The sequence below is a fragment of the Chlorocebus sabaeus genome, chromosome 13 (assembly GCF_047675955.1).
Source record: "Chlorocebus sabaeus isolate Y175 chromosome 13, mChlSab1.0.hap1, whole genome shotgun sequence".
NCBI classification, from domain to species: domain Eukaryota; kingdom Metazoa; phylum Chordata; class Mammalia; order Primates; family Cercopithecidae; genus Chlorocebus; species Chlorocebus sabaeus.
Genome location: NC_132916.1, coordinates 19,280,183 through 19,294,954, shown reverse-complemented (window position 1 = coordinate 19,294,954; position 14,772 = coordinate 19,280,183). Strand labels below are relative to the sequence as shown.

The 14,772-nt window shown below is 41.8% G+C and overlaps 1 protein-coding gene across 3 annotated transcripts in view; it reads right to left on the bottom strand.

The window, feature by feature from the left end:
• RMND1 (required for meiotic nuclear division 1 homolog) overlaps positions 1-14,586 on the bottom strand; it is a 46,322-nt gene extending 31,736 nt beyond the window's left edge. Inside the window, exons 1-3 of one of the 3 annotated variants that reach the window (XM_008007582.3) lie at positions 14,433-14,586; positions 8,828-9,345; positions 109-217 (exon numbers count right to left, since the gene is read on the bottom strand). In XM_008007582.3, the coding sequence (XP_008005773.3) occupies positions 109-217; positions 8,828-9,331 (613 nt within the window). In that variant the 5' untranslated portion in view covers positions 9,332-9,345; positions 14,433-14,586. Of the gene's footprint in view, positions 1-108; positions 339-8,827; positions 9,346-14,432 lie in introns of those variants that run through there. The other 2 variants (XM_008007580.3, XM_008007583.3) reach the window with 2 other exon arrangements.
• Positions 14,587-14,772: the final 186 nt, after the last annotated feature.

Below are 14,772 nucleotides of genomic sequence, written 5' to 3'. Positions count from 1 at the left end.
CCTTTCAAAAGAAAATGAATTGCAAACAAATACATACTTAAGATAGTATCATAGGAAAATTATCCAATTCATTTTAATATACTTGGCCCCAGGTTCAAGAAGAAGTACCTCTAGGCAAGTTTGTTACTTCAACATATCCGTGGGAGGCCAGATCTTGAGACAGATTTCCCAGATGATACTCATCTGCTGTTGCAAATGCTGTGCAGTGCATTAGGTCCTGTTCCAGGGAGATGAGCACAACATGGGTTACCAAGAGGCTGAAGCATCTGTGATGGCTGCTGAGCACCCTATGGGACTCCATTCTGCAAAGCTAGAACTCCAGAGTTTTCTTCAAACATCTCCAAGGGCGATACAAAGGATGAGATGAAGATGAAGAGAACCAAGTTACTGGGAGACAAATTTCAGTTCAATCTTCAAAAGCACTTGCTCCCTCCCACCAGGCAAAAAGTTGTAATAGGTTATTATGAAAGGCAAGCCACTCTCAACTGGCAGTGTCTCAAGCACAAACTGAATACAAAATAGAGATGATTAAGGCATCACATGGGTGACTGGATGGAATGATAGTTAAGTCTCTCCAACCCTGAGTTTCCACGACTCTTTTTCAAAGCAACATTGGTATTTGAGGTCATTTCCTAATTTGTAACTACTCTTGTACAGCAGATTCCTTTAAATCGCCAAAGGAATTACAGTATTTTTACACTAGTTAACATTAAACAAAAAGGTCTGTACATCTGAGCATGTGTCTTGGTTTGGTTAGTACTTTGGTTCACGCCTCATCTTGCCTGTGTACACATGAGGAAAGATGGTAAGAACTATGGCTCAGTGCTGTGTTTTTTCAAAGTGTAGGTCACAACACATTAGTGAGTTCTGATATCAGTTTGGTTGGCCCAAAACAACTTTTTAATAAAACTAAATAGAAAAATATTACAGCACATTATTCACAGGAAATGTTATTTTATGAAGTTTTCTGTCACTTATATGTATGTATCTACTCTAGGTCGCTATGTATGTAAAATGTTAAATATATTTCTATGAGATGTGGTCGATAAAGTTTGAAAGCTATTGGCATAAGAGTTAACATTTTAGGCACATAAGTTGGTTACAATTTTAAAAGAATATCAGAATAACAATAATGCTTACTTTATGGGGTTGCTGTAAAGTTTAAGTAAGCTAATAAGCATAAACTGCTCAGCACTGCGGCTAACACAAGTGTTCAACGGTTGTTAGATTCTAGTTGGCCAAAAGAAGTTTATGAGTCACTAAATCAACATTTATTCTTAGGACTTACTCATCTCAGCTCCCCAATTCTTTTCCATTCTGTATATTCCCAGTATGAAATTCTAGAGAAGTGTATATTAATTCATTCCTTCCTCCCACCTACATCCCGCAACTCCTGGCTCTTTCTCATGAAATGACCTGACCCCATTTGCTCTTCCTCAATCTGTTCCACAGCTCTGATGTGTGGTTTAAAGGTAAAAGAATAACAGAGAACCTGAGGATCCATGCAAACTGAAAAATCCAAAATCAATAAAGTATCTACTCATAAGCAAAATGAGATGAATTCAATTAGAAAAAAATAAAAGTCAGACAAGCTGAAATTACTGGGGAATGTGGGGATAAATGGATGTAGTACCCTGATTATGAGCAGAAAACTGCTAATTCCTTCCAAATTAGCTAATTCCCATAGTCACATATGAAAGTAGGAACACGGGGATATAAAATGTATCAGGAGTTACCAGAGTACAGGGAACAGGCATATGCTTGAGGTTTAGACCTGTGAGCACTAGTTCTTTTTAAGGCTTCACGGAGTTAAAAAGAGCTGACGTGCTATGTCTGTAGAGCTGAAGCTAGCTGAAAGAAAGGAATCCTAGCAAAGGACATCAGGCGAGACATGGGGCAGGCGCCACACTCTGCAAGACCTGACAGATTCACTCAAGTTTGCTAGGTGAAATCACAGTATGTTAGGTTGGATGTCAGAATTACTTCTGTGATGGCTAGAGCTCATGTGCTTAGTTTGGGCTGAAGTGGGAAGAGCAAGAGGCAGAAAAAGGAGATAAGAAGGTCATAAGGTAGTCCACTGAAAGATCTTCCTATAGCTGTACTGAAAATGGTAGAGGCTGTCTCTTTCGCTAGAATCAGAGTTGTAAACTGGCAGCTTGGAGAACCATCCAACTCAAGAGCTGACCTACATCACGTTTCTAAAATTCGAATTGACTTGTCAACAATAAACTGAGAGATTTCACACAAAATCCAGATTTCCATCATCTTCTGACCGAGTGGAAGATCTGGCAGTAATGGACTAGGATACAGCAGGGGGTCCCAGGGTCTCCAGCCCACACTGTCCCTGCCTCTCCCTGTTGTCTCACGTCTGCTTCTCCATCATGTGTTATTGGCCAAGCCCATCTGCGCTAAGAACGTGTACTACTTTTTTTTCCCCCCCAAAAAATATTCTTGGCCAGGCGCAATGACTCACGTCTGTAATCCCAGAACTTTGGGAGGCTGAGGCGGGTGGATCACTTGAGGTCAGGAGTTCGAGACCAACCTGGTCAACATGGTGAAACCCTGGCTCTACTAAAAATACAAAAATCCAGCCGGATGTGGTGGCTGGCACCTGTAATCCCAGCTACTCAGGAGGCTGAGGCAAGAGAATCCCTTGAATCCAGGAGGCAGAGGTTGCAGTAAGCCAAAATTGTGCCACTGCACTCCAGCCTGGGAGACACAGCAAGATTCCGTCTCAAACAAAAACAAAAACAAAACTTTATGTTCCTTTATTGGAGCAAGATGCCAGATTGATATACAGTGATGTATTTATTAAACAGAGACCTATGCAGAAATTACATACTCTCTATGTAGATAGGTTGTTATACTTTGCCTATTGATGGAATAGGTCCATTTATCAAGTTTTATACATCAGAAAGCTTTGACTTTCACCAGGCTCTCCATTAATTCACCTCTGAAAAAGTGGCATTCAATTTCAGCTACTATATTTTACAGCATAAAAAGCTTATGCATTAGAGTGCTTCTCTGCAAAATGGCATGTTGCAGACAGAGCCGAGTCCATTATCCCACCCGGATTTACATAGTCACATTTGAGGGCTTTACACCAGAGAGCCAGGACAAAGTTACTCCTAACCAACACAGACTTCTTACTCTGAGAGTCCAGAGAGCCCGGACAAAGTTACTCCTAACCAACACAGACTTCTTACTCTCAGAGTCTATTTTCTTGGCCACATTTTATAATGCCAATGAAGATGTACCAGCAAGCATCCCATAATACAGCTTGGCATTAGAGTACAAGGTCTGTTTGATGGTGGTGGTAGGCACTACTATTTTACTCTTTTTTTTTTTTTTTTTTTTGAGACGGAGTCTTCCTCTGTTGCCCAGGCGGGAGTGCCAGTGGTGCAATCTTAGCTCACTGCAACCTCCACCTCCTGGATTCAAGCGATTACCCTGCCTCAGCCTCCCAAGAAGCTGGGACTGCAGGCATGCACCACCACACCTGGCTAATTTTGTATTTTTAGTAGAGATGGGGTTACGCTATGTTGGCCAGGCTAGTCTCAAACTCCTGACCTCTGGTGATCTGCCCAACTCGGCCTCCCAAAGTGCTGGGATTACAGGCGTGAGCCACCATGCCCAGTCAGGCACTATTATTTTAAATCAAGGTAAAAGGCTAGTTTTAAAAAATGCCACTTGGAGATAAAAATAAAGGGCACAACATATTCAGAACTGAGTTTTGGGCAATCTGGTATCCCAAATTATGTGAATATTCAGACACTAACAGCAAATTGAGAACGTGTACTATTTTCAACTCTCAAGGACGGGACAAGGCAAGTCAATCACTATTTTTATGAGAAAATATATTCTAAGCTCCAAATAGATTATGAATAAATCTTTAAACACAATCTGTTTTCACTTAGCCATCCTAAGCATCTTTGTCGTAGGTTTTCCAGACTGTCAACCATCCCCTTTCCTTCTCTCGGGATCTCCCATTTAGTTTGGCTGAAGGTTCTATCCATCCAATGTCACTCAGCTTATATAGTTTGCCACACTACTTTCTGTATTCTCCTTAAACTTCTTAGCTCTCGAGTCTTAGTTGTGTGCTTCTTCTATTAATAGATGAACCTGACGTTTTAGACATTTTGTTTTGGTTTTATTTTCTTAGCTTTTTTTATTTTAGCCTATTTGGTAAAAGGAAAGAACCATAGAATGTCTTGTCTGCTTTTTTTCTTTTTTATTAAAGATGCTATTGTTTTCTGAGCAGCTTTCATTTTTATACATCTTTCTCTAGATTTTTATAGTGAATCCTTATTAAGCATTAGCTACATATACATGTAAAGCATATTTTGGATTTCAGGATGGGGAGCTACAACTTGCTCTTAAATAAATGTGTCAAACCAACCTATAATACTTACAAGATTTAGGGCTTCTCTATTTCAAAATGTTTTTAAAAACCCAAAAAACAAAACCCCAAAACCACAGTATTTTAGTATGTTTTGTTTTTCTGGTCACAGAAGACACGTTCCAGCAGATGGGGCTAGAAATCTACATATGATTCTTGTTTTAGAAGCATCACATGCTCTGATCAGAACATTTTTTAAAAAATTGTACTTTCATTTACACTGTATTACTGAAGAAAATTGGTGTATTACAGCAATGCTGCTTCTATAGTGATTTGGTCTTTGTCCTTGGTTCCCAGTACAGACTCCTAAAACTCCTGTAATTTTCTAAGTGACAGAGGCATTTTTGGTTGTAGTATTTGCTCTGTGCCTTTAGTTACTAACACAGAGCTTCTAAATCCCTTGGAATTTCATGAGTGATGGGAACATCTTTTGTTTTAATGAGGTGACTCCCAGTGTTCTGGACAGCTTCAGGATGGGGAGTGGTTACCAGAAAGACCAAATTTTGATTAGAAGCTTAGAACTTTCAACCCCACCCTTAACCTCTAGTGAATGGAGAGGCGCTGGAGATTGAGTTAATCATCAATCATGGTTTACACAATGAAACCTCCATAAAAACACCCGAACAACGGGGTCTGGAGAACTCCTGCGTTGATCAATGCATCCATGTGCCGGGAGGGTGGCACGGCCCAATTCCACAAGGAACAGAAGCTCCTGAGTTCCAGGCCCTTCTAAACTTCACCCTGTGCACCTCTACATCTGGCTGTTATTTTGTATACTCTATAAAAAACCAGTAAACGTAAATAAAGTGATTCCCTGAGTTCTGTGGGTCATTCTGGCAAATCATCAAACCTGAAGAGGGGGTGGTGGTCATAGAGCTGGTTGGTCAGAAGCACAGCTGTCAACCGGGAGGGCAGCCTTGTGGGGCCAAGCTTAATTAACTGGGGTCTGCACTAACTCTGGCTAGTGCTGGAATTGAACTGAATTGCAGGACACTTTGTTAGTGTCCGGTGAATTGGAGAACTGGCTGGGAGGAGGAGGAAAAGGCTCCCATATATTTGATGTCAGAAGTACTGTGAGTAGATAGATCATATTAAGGAAAAATGCCTTTTCTCCTGCAATGTACTCATTGGAGATGAAAGCTATAAAAACACAGATACATTTTATGTTACCAGTATTATGCTTTATCTTTTAAGTTTTTTGACTACAATCTATAAGAAATCATTATACATAGTACATATACACATCTACGCTCACACACCAATAATTGCCACAATAGCTTCACAAACCAGTATTTACCTTTATCATGAGCAATGTATTCTGTTATTTTCTATTTCATTTTTCAAAAAACATGGTTAATAATCCACTAGTGATTCCGTAACACACTGTGCTATCAGCCTGAAAACATTCTCCCTGTTATCAGGCTCCACGCCACTCAGACCTGCCATTGCCATCCTCTGGTGTTCTCTTCAAAGACTGGACATTAATAAGAAGTGCTGCTATTATTGTTTTCTCATTTGTTTAGTGGGTTTTTAGTTACTAACACAGAGCTTCTAAACCCCTTGGAATTTCACGAGTGATGGGAACATCTTTTGTTTCAATGAGATGACTGTTTAGTGGGTCTACCTCAGTCGCCCAGGCTGGATGGAGTGAGGTGCAATCATGACTCACTTTAGCCTGGAACCCCCAGGCTCAAGCGAACCTCCCACCTCAGCCTCTTGAGTAGCTAGGACTACAGGTGTGCACCACCAAGCCCAGCTAATTTTTTTTTTTTTTTTAAAGTCTTTTAGAAATGGGAGTCTTGCTATGTTGCCAGGCTGGTCTTCAACTCCTGGCCTCAAGTGGTCTTCCTGCATCAGCCTCCCAAAGCACTGGAATTATAGGCATAAGCCACAGGACCCACTATTGCTTTTAGGAATTGTAAGCCAAAGGGATGTGGGTTGAATATCTCAGATGATGATCTCTGAAAATGAGACCAGGTAAAGATTTAATTTGAACAGAGAGGGTGACTGAAACCATTCGGCCAACTCCAGATGCACGTTGTTCTGCAGAGCTCAAAAGAAGAGCTCAGTGCACCTATGGGAACAAAACAAAGTCCACATGCTTTTGACACAAAGCAGAGGCTTTTCCTCATCTCAGTCAAGAGTGGTATAAAGGGTTTACCACTTTGATGGTATAAAGGACATAAAGGGTTTACTACTTTGATCGTATAAAGGGTTTACCACTATGATGGCCGTATGAAAATGGAGTGGCCCTCAATTTGTGGCAAATGAAAGTCAGGCTTCGGTCCTGGGGGCATATTACCTAGTCATGCCAAGACTGCTTTCTCTATGAAAAATAAAATCTTCAAAAAATGGTGTTCCAAAATTACACTATCTCAGATCACTTTAGAAACATATGATTTTCTTCTTTTTTCTGAGACAGAGCCTCACTCTGTCACCCAGGCTAGAATGCAGTGGCATGATCTTGGCTCACTGCAACCTCCGCCTCCTGGATTCAAGAGATCCTCCTGCCTCAGCCTCCCGAGCAGCTGGGATTACAAGTGTGCACCACCACCATGCCTGGCTACTTTCTGTATTTTTGTAGAGACAGGGTTTCACCATGTTGTCCAGGCTGGTCTCAAACTCCTGACCTCAAGTGATCCACCTGCCTTGGTCTCCCAAAATGTTGGGATTACAGGTGTGAGCCACCGTCCAGCCTGAAACATCTGATTTTCTATTATATTCCTGTGCTTTCAGAAAGACAGTATATGGCTTGTTTTTGCCAAACTCCAACTGAAGTCATTGTCTATCGTGTTACACAATGTCTCCTATAACAGAATCCATGAAATAACTCCTTCATTTCAGTGTTGGAAAAAGTTATTTCTCTGAAGATATTTTTATGTTTTTACTCTGCCCTCTCCCACAATAAAAAACAACAAACAGTAAATCCCAGGAGGATTTCCTCTTTTAATTACCGGGCTTCTCAAAACAAAATGTTCAACTAAATTATTCATTTCAGGTACTTCATAACATTTCTCTGTTCATGTCAACTATTTGTTCTAATATGCGAAAGTATTTATTATCTCATTTGAAACTATGTTGAATGTTGAAATCTACTTCAAATTCTTTCCTGGAAGGAAGTAGAAAAAAAAAAAACCTAAAGAAAAATAAGATACGGTATTTAGGAAAACTGCTTGCAAGTCTAAGGATGGCCCAAAGAAATAGCCTAGGGACATCTCTGACTGTATCAGCTTCTTCCTAAGAAACCCGACGCACTGTGCTGCTAGATGTTACAAATGAACAGAACTGAGTTTTCTCTTTTTTGGATCTGCCATGAATTCAGGTTTTTACACTTAATGTCATCTCGGACACTTAAATACTGAATTTCCCAGGTTACCCCAAAGCTCCAGCAAAAGGAAAGGTGGAGCAGTAGCTGCACAACACTCCATCCTTCACATCCTGGGTTCAGAGAAACCACACAAGAATTGAAAGCATTCCAGAATTCAACACAAAAACCATTCATTAATTCCTAGCTTCCGAATCAGAGGATGAGTAAAGGCATGTATGTATACCTTTCCAAGGGGTGTCAGCTACACAGTAACAAAAACACGGCCCAAATTAAACAGGCTCAGGGGCTACTTTTCAGAATCAAGACTTGAAGACAGACATTCTAACCTGTTTTCTGATAGATTCAGAAGTCTTCATCAAGTTTAAAGTATCTTTAATGTTGATGACTATCGGCATTAAAGATCCTCTTGCCTCTTTTCAATCCTTTCCCATTTAATAAACATGTAAGTACAACACACAGTTCTAGGTATTATGCAAGACACAAAGGTTACTAAGGTTACTTGATCTTGACCCTTAACTTGTTATTGAAGAAGAAATGCAAATTGTAGCAGAAAAATTCCCAGAAACTCCTTAAGGATGAATTAAAACAATTGCCCCTTAAACCTTAAGAGGATAAAAAAACAAGGCCCTCCTCCCCTGCTGCTTTTGGAAGCTACCTTACCATGTCATTTCACCGACCCATGCAACTGCCACAGCCTAATAAAGGCTTATCTGTCTGCAGTTACATTTTTTTTTAATTTGATGAAGAATTTCTAGTTTGATTTTTTAATGGTTTTTTTAAAATTTTTTTTACAGTCCCATTCTTAGACTGGACTTAATATTGGTCCTCTTTTTCAATTTCCTTAGACCAAAAACCAAATCTTTTATAAACTATATTGTCATGTTTTATTGTCCGTATTTTGTTTTTATATGTATCATTAATTGTTAAAAATTAAGATTTTGAATCCCTTTGGATATTTATTAGGCTTCAAAGATCTTGATGAGGAAGTCTGAGTGACTGCCAGTTCTCTCACATTGGTGGTAAGGCTGGGGTGCAGCGCACACTGGTTTAGCGTGAGCAACGATCACTAAGCACAAGAGCCACGGCCACCCCTACTTTACCTCATTCACAGACAAAACTGGAAGGTTGGTCCTGGATGGCTGTCTGGTCCTGGATGCTTTTAGCGGTCTCTTGATCTGTGGGAAGTCTTGTTTTGGAACAAATGTTTCCGTTGATATAGATGAGAAATGCCTCTTTAATATTTTTATAAACCATTTAGAACCCAATAGATGTGGTTTGTGGGTCACTCTCCTGTGAGTACCAAAGGATTTCATGGTTGGAAGGTGTGCCTTTTCATCTTGGCAACGAGCAGCATTTAATGGAGAGAGCAGGCTTGTATTGGACTTTTTTTGGTTCATTTCCAGGATCTGAGACTTATTCAAACCACCAGCTGTTTTATCAGGAAGGAACAAATTCAAGTTTTGACATACTGTCAGTGTGCTGCATGTTGTATTTTCAAATTCCTTAAGTGGTTTTAACATTAGATGACTGATTCTTCGGCACTGATGTGCTTTTGATAATATACGATGAGATCCGGCCACGGCTCTGAGGAGTGTGGCTGGCATTACCACGTCCCAAGCTAAAAGAAAAGGAATTCAAAGTTCAAGTTTTAAAATTAACACTTAAAACATATATAATATTTCCCTAGGTAATAGGCATATTTCTGTAAAAAAATTTGTAAAACAGATACATCCTAATTCTAGCAAAAGAGCAAGGTTAAAAAAGTAAGTACAGTGTTTCTGCCACTTTGCCTTTATCAACATTTGGCCTTCTTCCTGGAAGATTACAAGATTATAAAGCTACTGACATAACAAGAACCTTAAAAAAAATAGTGATGGGACCACTTCATTTACTTCATTAGCATATCAAGTATATAAAAATCTGTACTGGCCAGGCACTGTAGCTCACACTTGTAATCCCAGCACACTGGGAGATTGAGGCAGGTGGATTGCTTGAGTCCAAGAGTTTCAGACCAGCTGGGGCAACACGGCGAAACATTCTCTCTACAAAAATGACAAAAATTTAAAAATGAGCTGGGTGTGATGGCAGCTCATGCCTGTAGTCCCAGCTACTCACAGGCTGAGGTGGGAGGATCACTTGAGCCCAGGAGACCGAGGCTGCAGTGAGTCATGATTGTACCACTGCACTCCAGCCTTTTTTCTGCCTCAGGGGAAAAAAAAAAGAATCAGGAAAGGCTCCCAGAAAGATCTAAGCTGATTCTAGTAGGGGAAGGTGCTTTTCAGCTTGGGGCTGGGCATGGGAGTGCATGAGGTACGTCAGATACACACATGAACATTCCAGACAAGGCAAACAGAATTTCCCCCTTATTTACAGTACGAAATGTGTGATTTTAAAGTTAGCCTATAGTAGGCCACACACAGTGGCTCATGCCGGTAATCCCAGCAGTCTGGGAGGCTAAAAGGGTGGGGGCGACATCTCTTGAGGCCAGGAGTTCAAAACCAGCCTGGCCAACATGGCGAAAACCCATCTCTACTAAAAATACAAAAAAAATCAGCCAGGCATGATGGTGCATGCCTTTAATCCCAGCTACTCAGGTGGCTGAGATACAGAATCGCTCGAACCAGGGAGGCAGAGGTTGCAGTGAGCCAGGATCGCCTCACTGCACTCCAGCCTGGGCAACAGAATGAGACTCTGTCTCAAAACAAGACAAAAAAAAAGTTAGACCATAGTAATCAATAATTCTTTTTTTAAAAAATAACACGTTAGGTGCTAGAGATATATGAATCAATGATCTCAGAATTCAAAGTCTAGCAGAGGGAAATGAATGAAATGCACAAATTGCTCTAGTCCAGAGAAAGGAGCATGTGAAGAGTGTGGCATTGTCACAGAGGTGACATTTGAACCAAGTCTTGAAAGGGCAGAAGGATCAGCAAGTCAAACACCTCAGATATGGAGTCCTATCTATCTCCCTGTCTCAGGGGAGGTAGGAGTGAGCTGCAGAAGGTGAGGACCAAAAAAGAGACGGTGACCAGATCACCAAAGGATCTATAAAGTCATCCCAAAGAGTTTCTACAGGTGGGGAGAAAGCTGAGCTTCTAACTCTGAGAGTCACATAGTCAAATGTATGTTCCTGAAACAACTTTTTGGTGATGATGTGCAGGAGGAAACGAGAGAGACTCTAACATCACTCTGAGCACTTTCTACATGCCAAGTGCTCAGCCTCGCCTCATAATGATCCCATTTCCCTGATTAGGAAACTGAGGTTTAAAGAGGCTAAGTGCTCACCATTAAGAAGCTGCAGAGATGTAATTAACGTAAAACCCAGGCTTTCCCAATTCCAAAGTCAACACTCTTACCCACTACCTTTTATTTATTTATTACCTCTCTCCAGGATAAGGACAAAGATGATTCACGGTGATATTTAGGAGGTAGAACCTGCTGCTTTCAAAATCTCTTCAAAAGCCGGTATTCTGTGTTTCATTCTAGTCTAGTTGGCTACTACAGTTCACCTTTGATTAGTACTCTTCCATGCCAGTTGAACCACTTAATTTTGAAGAATCGAACTATAAAATACTGTAGAAATGTGTCCACAGTCCTGGATTCTTTCATTATCTTTGAGGAAATTCTTTTTTTTTTTTTTCTTGAGATGGGAGTCTCGCTCTGTCACTCAGGCTGGAGTGCAGTGGTGCCACCTCAGCACACTGCAACCTCCACCTCCCAGGTTCATGTGATTATCCTGCCTCAGCCTCCTGAGTAGCTGGGATTACAGGTGTGCGCCACCAAGCCCAGCTAGTTTTTGTATTTTTATATATATATATATTTATATTTATATTTATATTTAGCAGAGCCGGGGTTTCACTATGTTGGTCAGGCTGGTCTCCAACTCCTGACCTCAAATGGTCCGCCTGCCTTGGACTCCCAAAGTGCTGGGATTACAGGCGTGAGCCACTGCACCTGGCCTCTTTGAATAAATTATTTACCTCAAAACGCTATTGACTACCTTAATATGGAGGCTACATGAAGCACTATTACAATGAACGTAAAAGTTACAGGTAATATTATTGTTGCAGTAATTTTCAATGGTTTCTATATCCATGCTGATCAGTGGTGGGGATGATTCTTCCAAAACCCTGGCCCTGAGTTCCCTAATCTTCCTTCCTGAATGGTCCTGTTTTTCACTTAACCTCAGCCACTCATGCCCATGGTCATTACCCTGTAACCTGTAAAGTAGCCACTAGACAACCCACATCGCTATTGAGCCCTTGAATTCTGGCTAGTATAAATTGAGCCTCAATTTTTTAATAAGTAAAATATCTCAACTCTTTTATCAATTATTTGTTGAAATAATATGTCTGGGTATATTGACCTAAATAAAATGCATTATTCAAATAAATTTTAGCTATTCTTTTTTCTTTTTTGATACAAAGTTTCGCTCTTGTTGCCCAGGCTGGAGTGCAATGGCGGGATCTTGGCTCACTGCAACCTCCGCCTCCCCCGTTCAAGCGATTCTTCTGCCTCAGCCTCCCGAGTAGCTGGGATTACAGGTGCCTGCCACCATGCCTAGTTAATTTTTTGTATTTTTAGTAGAGACGGGGTTTCATCATGTTGGCCAGGCTGCTCTTGAAATCCTGACCTCAGGTGATCCACCTGCCTTGGCCTCCCAAAGTGTTGCAATTACAGGCGTGAGCCACTGGACCCATCCCATTTTTATCAATGCACCTTCTAGAAAGCCTAAGATTACATTTGTGCCTTATGTTGTTTTTCTACCAGACAGGGCCCTACTGTCATTATCAATACATCGGACCTCCTCACCTCAATTTCATCCATTCTACTCTCTAAGCACCACCTCCTATCTTTGCATCTCACTCTTTCTATTACCCAATTCCAACAATTCTTCAACACCAACAGGACCCACGAGTCAATGATCCAACCACCTTTTCGCCGTCTCTCACTCCCCATGACTTCACTTCCTCCATATCCAGTTTACACTCCATGATCTACCATTCTAATCTCTCTCTTATACCCCTGGAATCCCTTGTATCCCTTTCTTCCCAGTCTTTCCCATTCACGAGCAGTAATTAGTATCTTTATAACTGCTAAGCCAAAAACGTGGAGTCCACTTTGACTCTTTATTCTCCATATCCAACCTGTCAGTAAATCCCAAGGGCCTTCTAGGGACCACTGCCCATCATCAGTAATACTACTACCTGATCCAAACTGCTATCCTTCCCACGGATTATTATAATAGCTTTAACCAGTTTCCCTGATTCTGTTTTGGGCCCCCTACAGTTTCTTCTCAACACAAGCAACCAAAGTGATCCTTTGAAGTCAAATTTTAGCGCAAAATGTGGCTATGGCTTCACAGTCCACTTAATAAAAGCTAAAGCCCTCCGACCAGGCACAGTGGCTCACGCCTGTAATTCCAGTACGTCGGGAGGGATCACTTGAGGTCTGGAGTTCCAGGCCAACACGGTGAAACCCCGTGTCTACTAAAAATACTAAAATTAGCCGGGCATGGTGGTATGGGTCTATAATCCCAGCTACTCGGGAAGCTGAGGCAGGAGCATCATCGCCTGAACCCGGGAGGCGGAGGTTGCAGTGAGCCGAGATCGCGCCACTGCACTAAAGCCTGGGCGACAGTGCGAGATTCTGTCTCAAAAAAAAAAAAAAAAGCCAAAGTCCTCAAAATGGCCTGCATGGCACTACATTCTCTGGCCCTTTATCAGCACTCTGACAGCTCTCTCCTTTGCTTATTTTGCTCCTCATTCTAGCCTCTGGATCTTTGCCCTTGCTGTTCCTTACGCTCTTCTCCCAGGGATCTGAAAGGCTCACACCCTCACCTCCTTCAGAGGTTTGCTAAAATGTCTTCTACCCAGTGAAGCCTTCCCCAACCACCACATTAAAAACACACAACCAGCACCCGTTCTCTATCTTCCTTCACTTTGCATTTGTCCATTGTGTAACATCACTTACATACCTTTAATTTTTAGTTTATTAATTCATACTGCAAAACAACTTAGTTTTTACCATGTGCCAGGCATTGTCCCTAGTTGCTGACAATACAGTTGAAAATAAAATAGACAAAAATCCCATCTTTTGAATCTTTTGAATCTTACATTGGGAGTGACAGGCAAAAACGAGGTAAATCAGTAAAATACGTGAGACAGAACGCTAAAGGAAAAAAAAGAGGAAAGGGCTGATTTTTGTGTCTTCCCTCCAGAATGCAAGCTCCTTGAGGATACAGATTTGTGTGTTTTTTACTACTGTATCTCCTGACAATAGCGCCCAGTACATAGTAGGCATTCGATCCAATTTTTAAAATGAGATACTAGGCAGTTACTCAGTTTCTGGGCACATTTCAACTTTTAGACAATAATACCGATTAAGAAAATCGGTTACAGCTAGGCTACGATTCAAGAGACAACTGTCACTCATCTTCGGGAGCAGGCCGTTCAATTCCTCAAACTCAAAATTATTTTATCGATTTCTACAGTTACCGCGGTGCACTGGCTCAAAAAAAGGGTTCATTAATTGACTGAGTGCTTTTTATTCCCAGCTAAGTCGACTAAAGATCACGGTAAGAGGCAGAGGGTCACAGTCGCACCAGCGTAACCCGTGACTGTACACGTTCCGGGCGGCCAGGAGCCAGGGCGCAGACCTCCGAGCCGGACCACCCAAGCAGCTAAGAAAAGGCAATACACTAACCTCTCCGCCGGAAGAGAATAAGGAAGCGCCAGGGACGCACGCTTCCTCTGCAGGACTCCAGGGAAAGAGCCGCAGCACCAACCTCTTACTACAGCAGCCACCCCATCTCCTGGAAGGGCGCTCCCGCCCACCCACGATACTGCGCAGGCGCACTGAACTCTGGTCCCACTTAGCGGGAAAAACTCGGACCGCGTGACTGTCTGACCACGTGATCCGCGTCGCCGCGACCTCTTCCGCTCCCTAGGCCCTGGGACCTCCCGGTCCTTACCTGCTTCCGGCTTTCGCTTGCTTCCATATCCGCTCCTCTAGTCGCCCTCCGCTGTCCCCGCCTTCGTCCCCG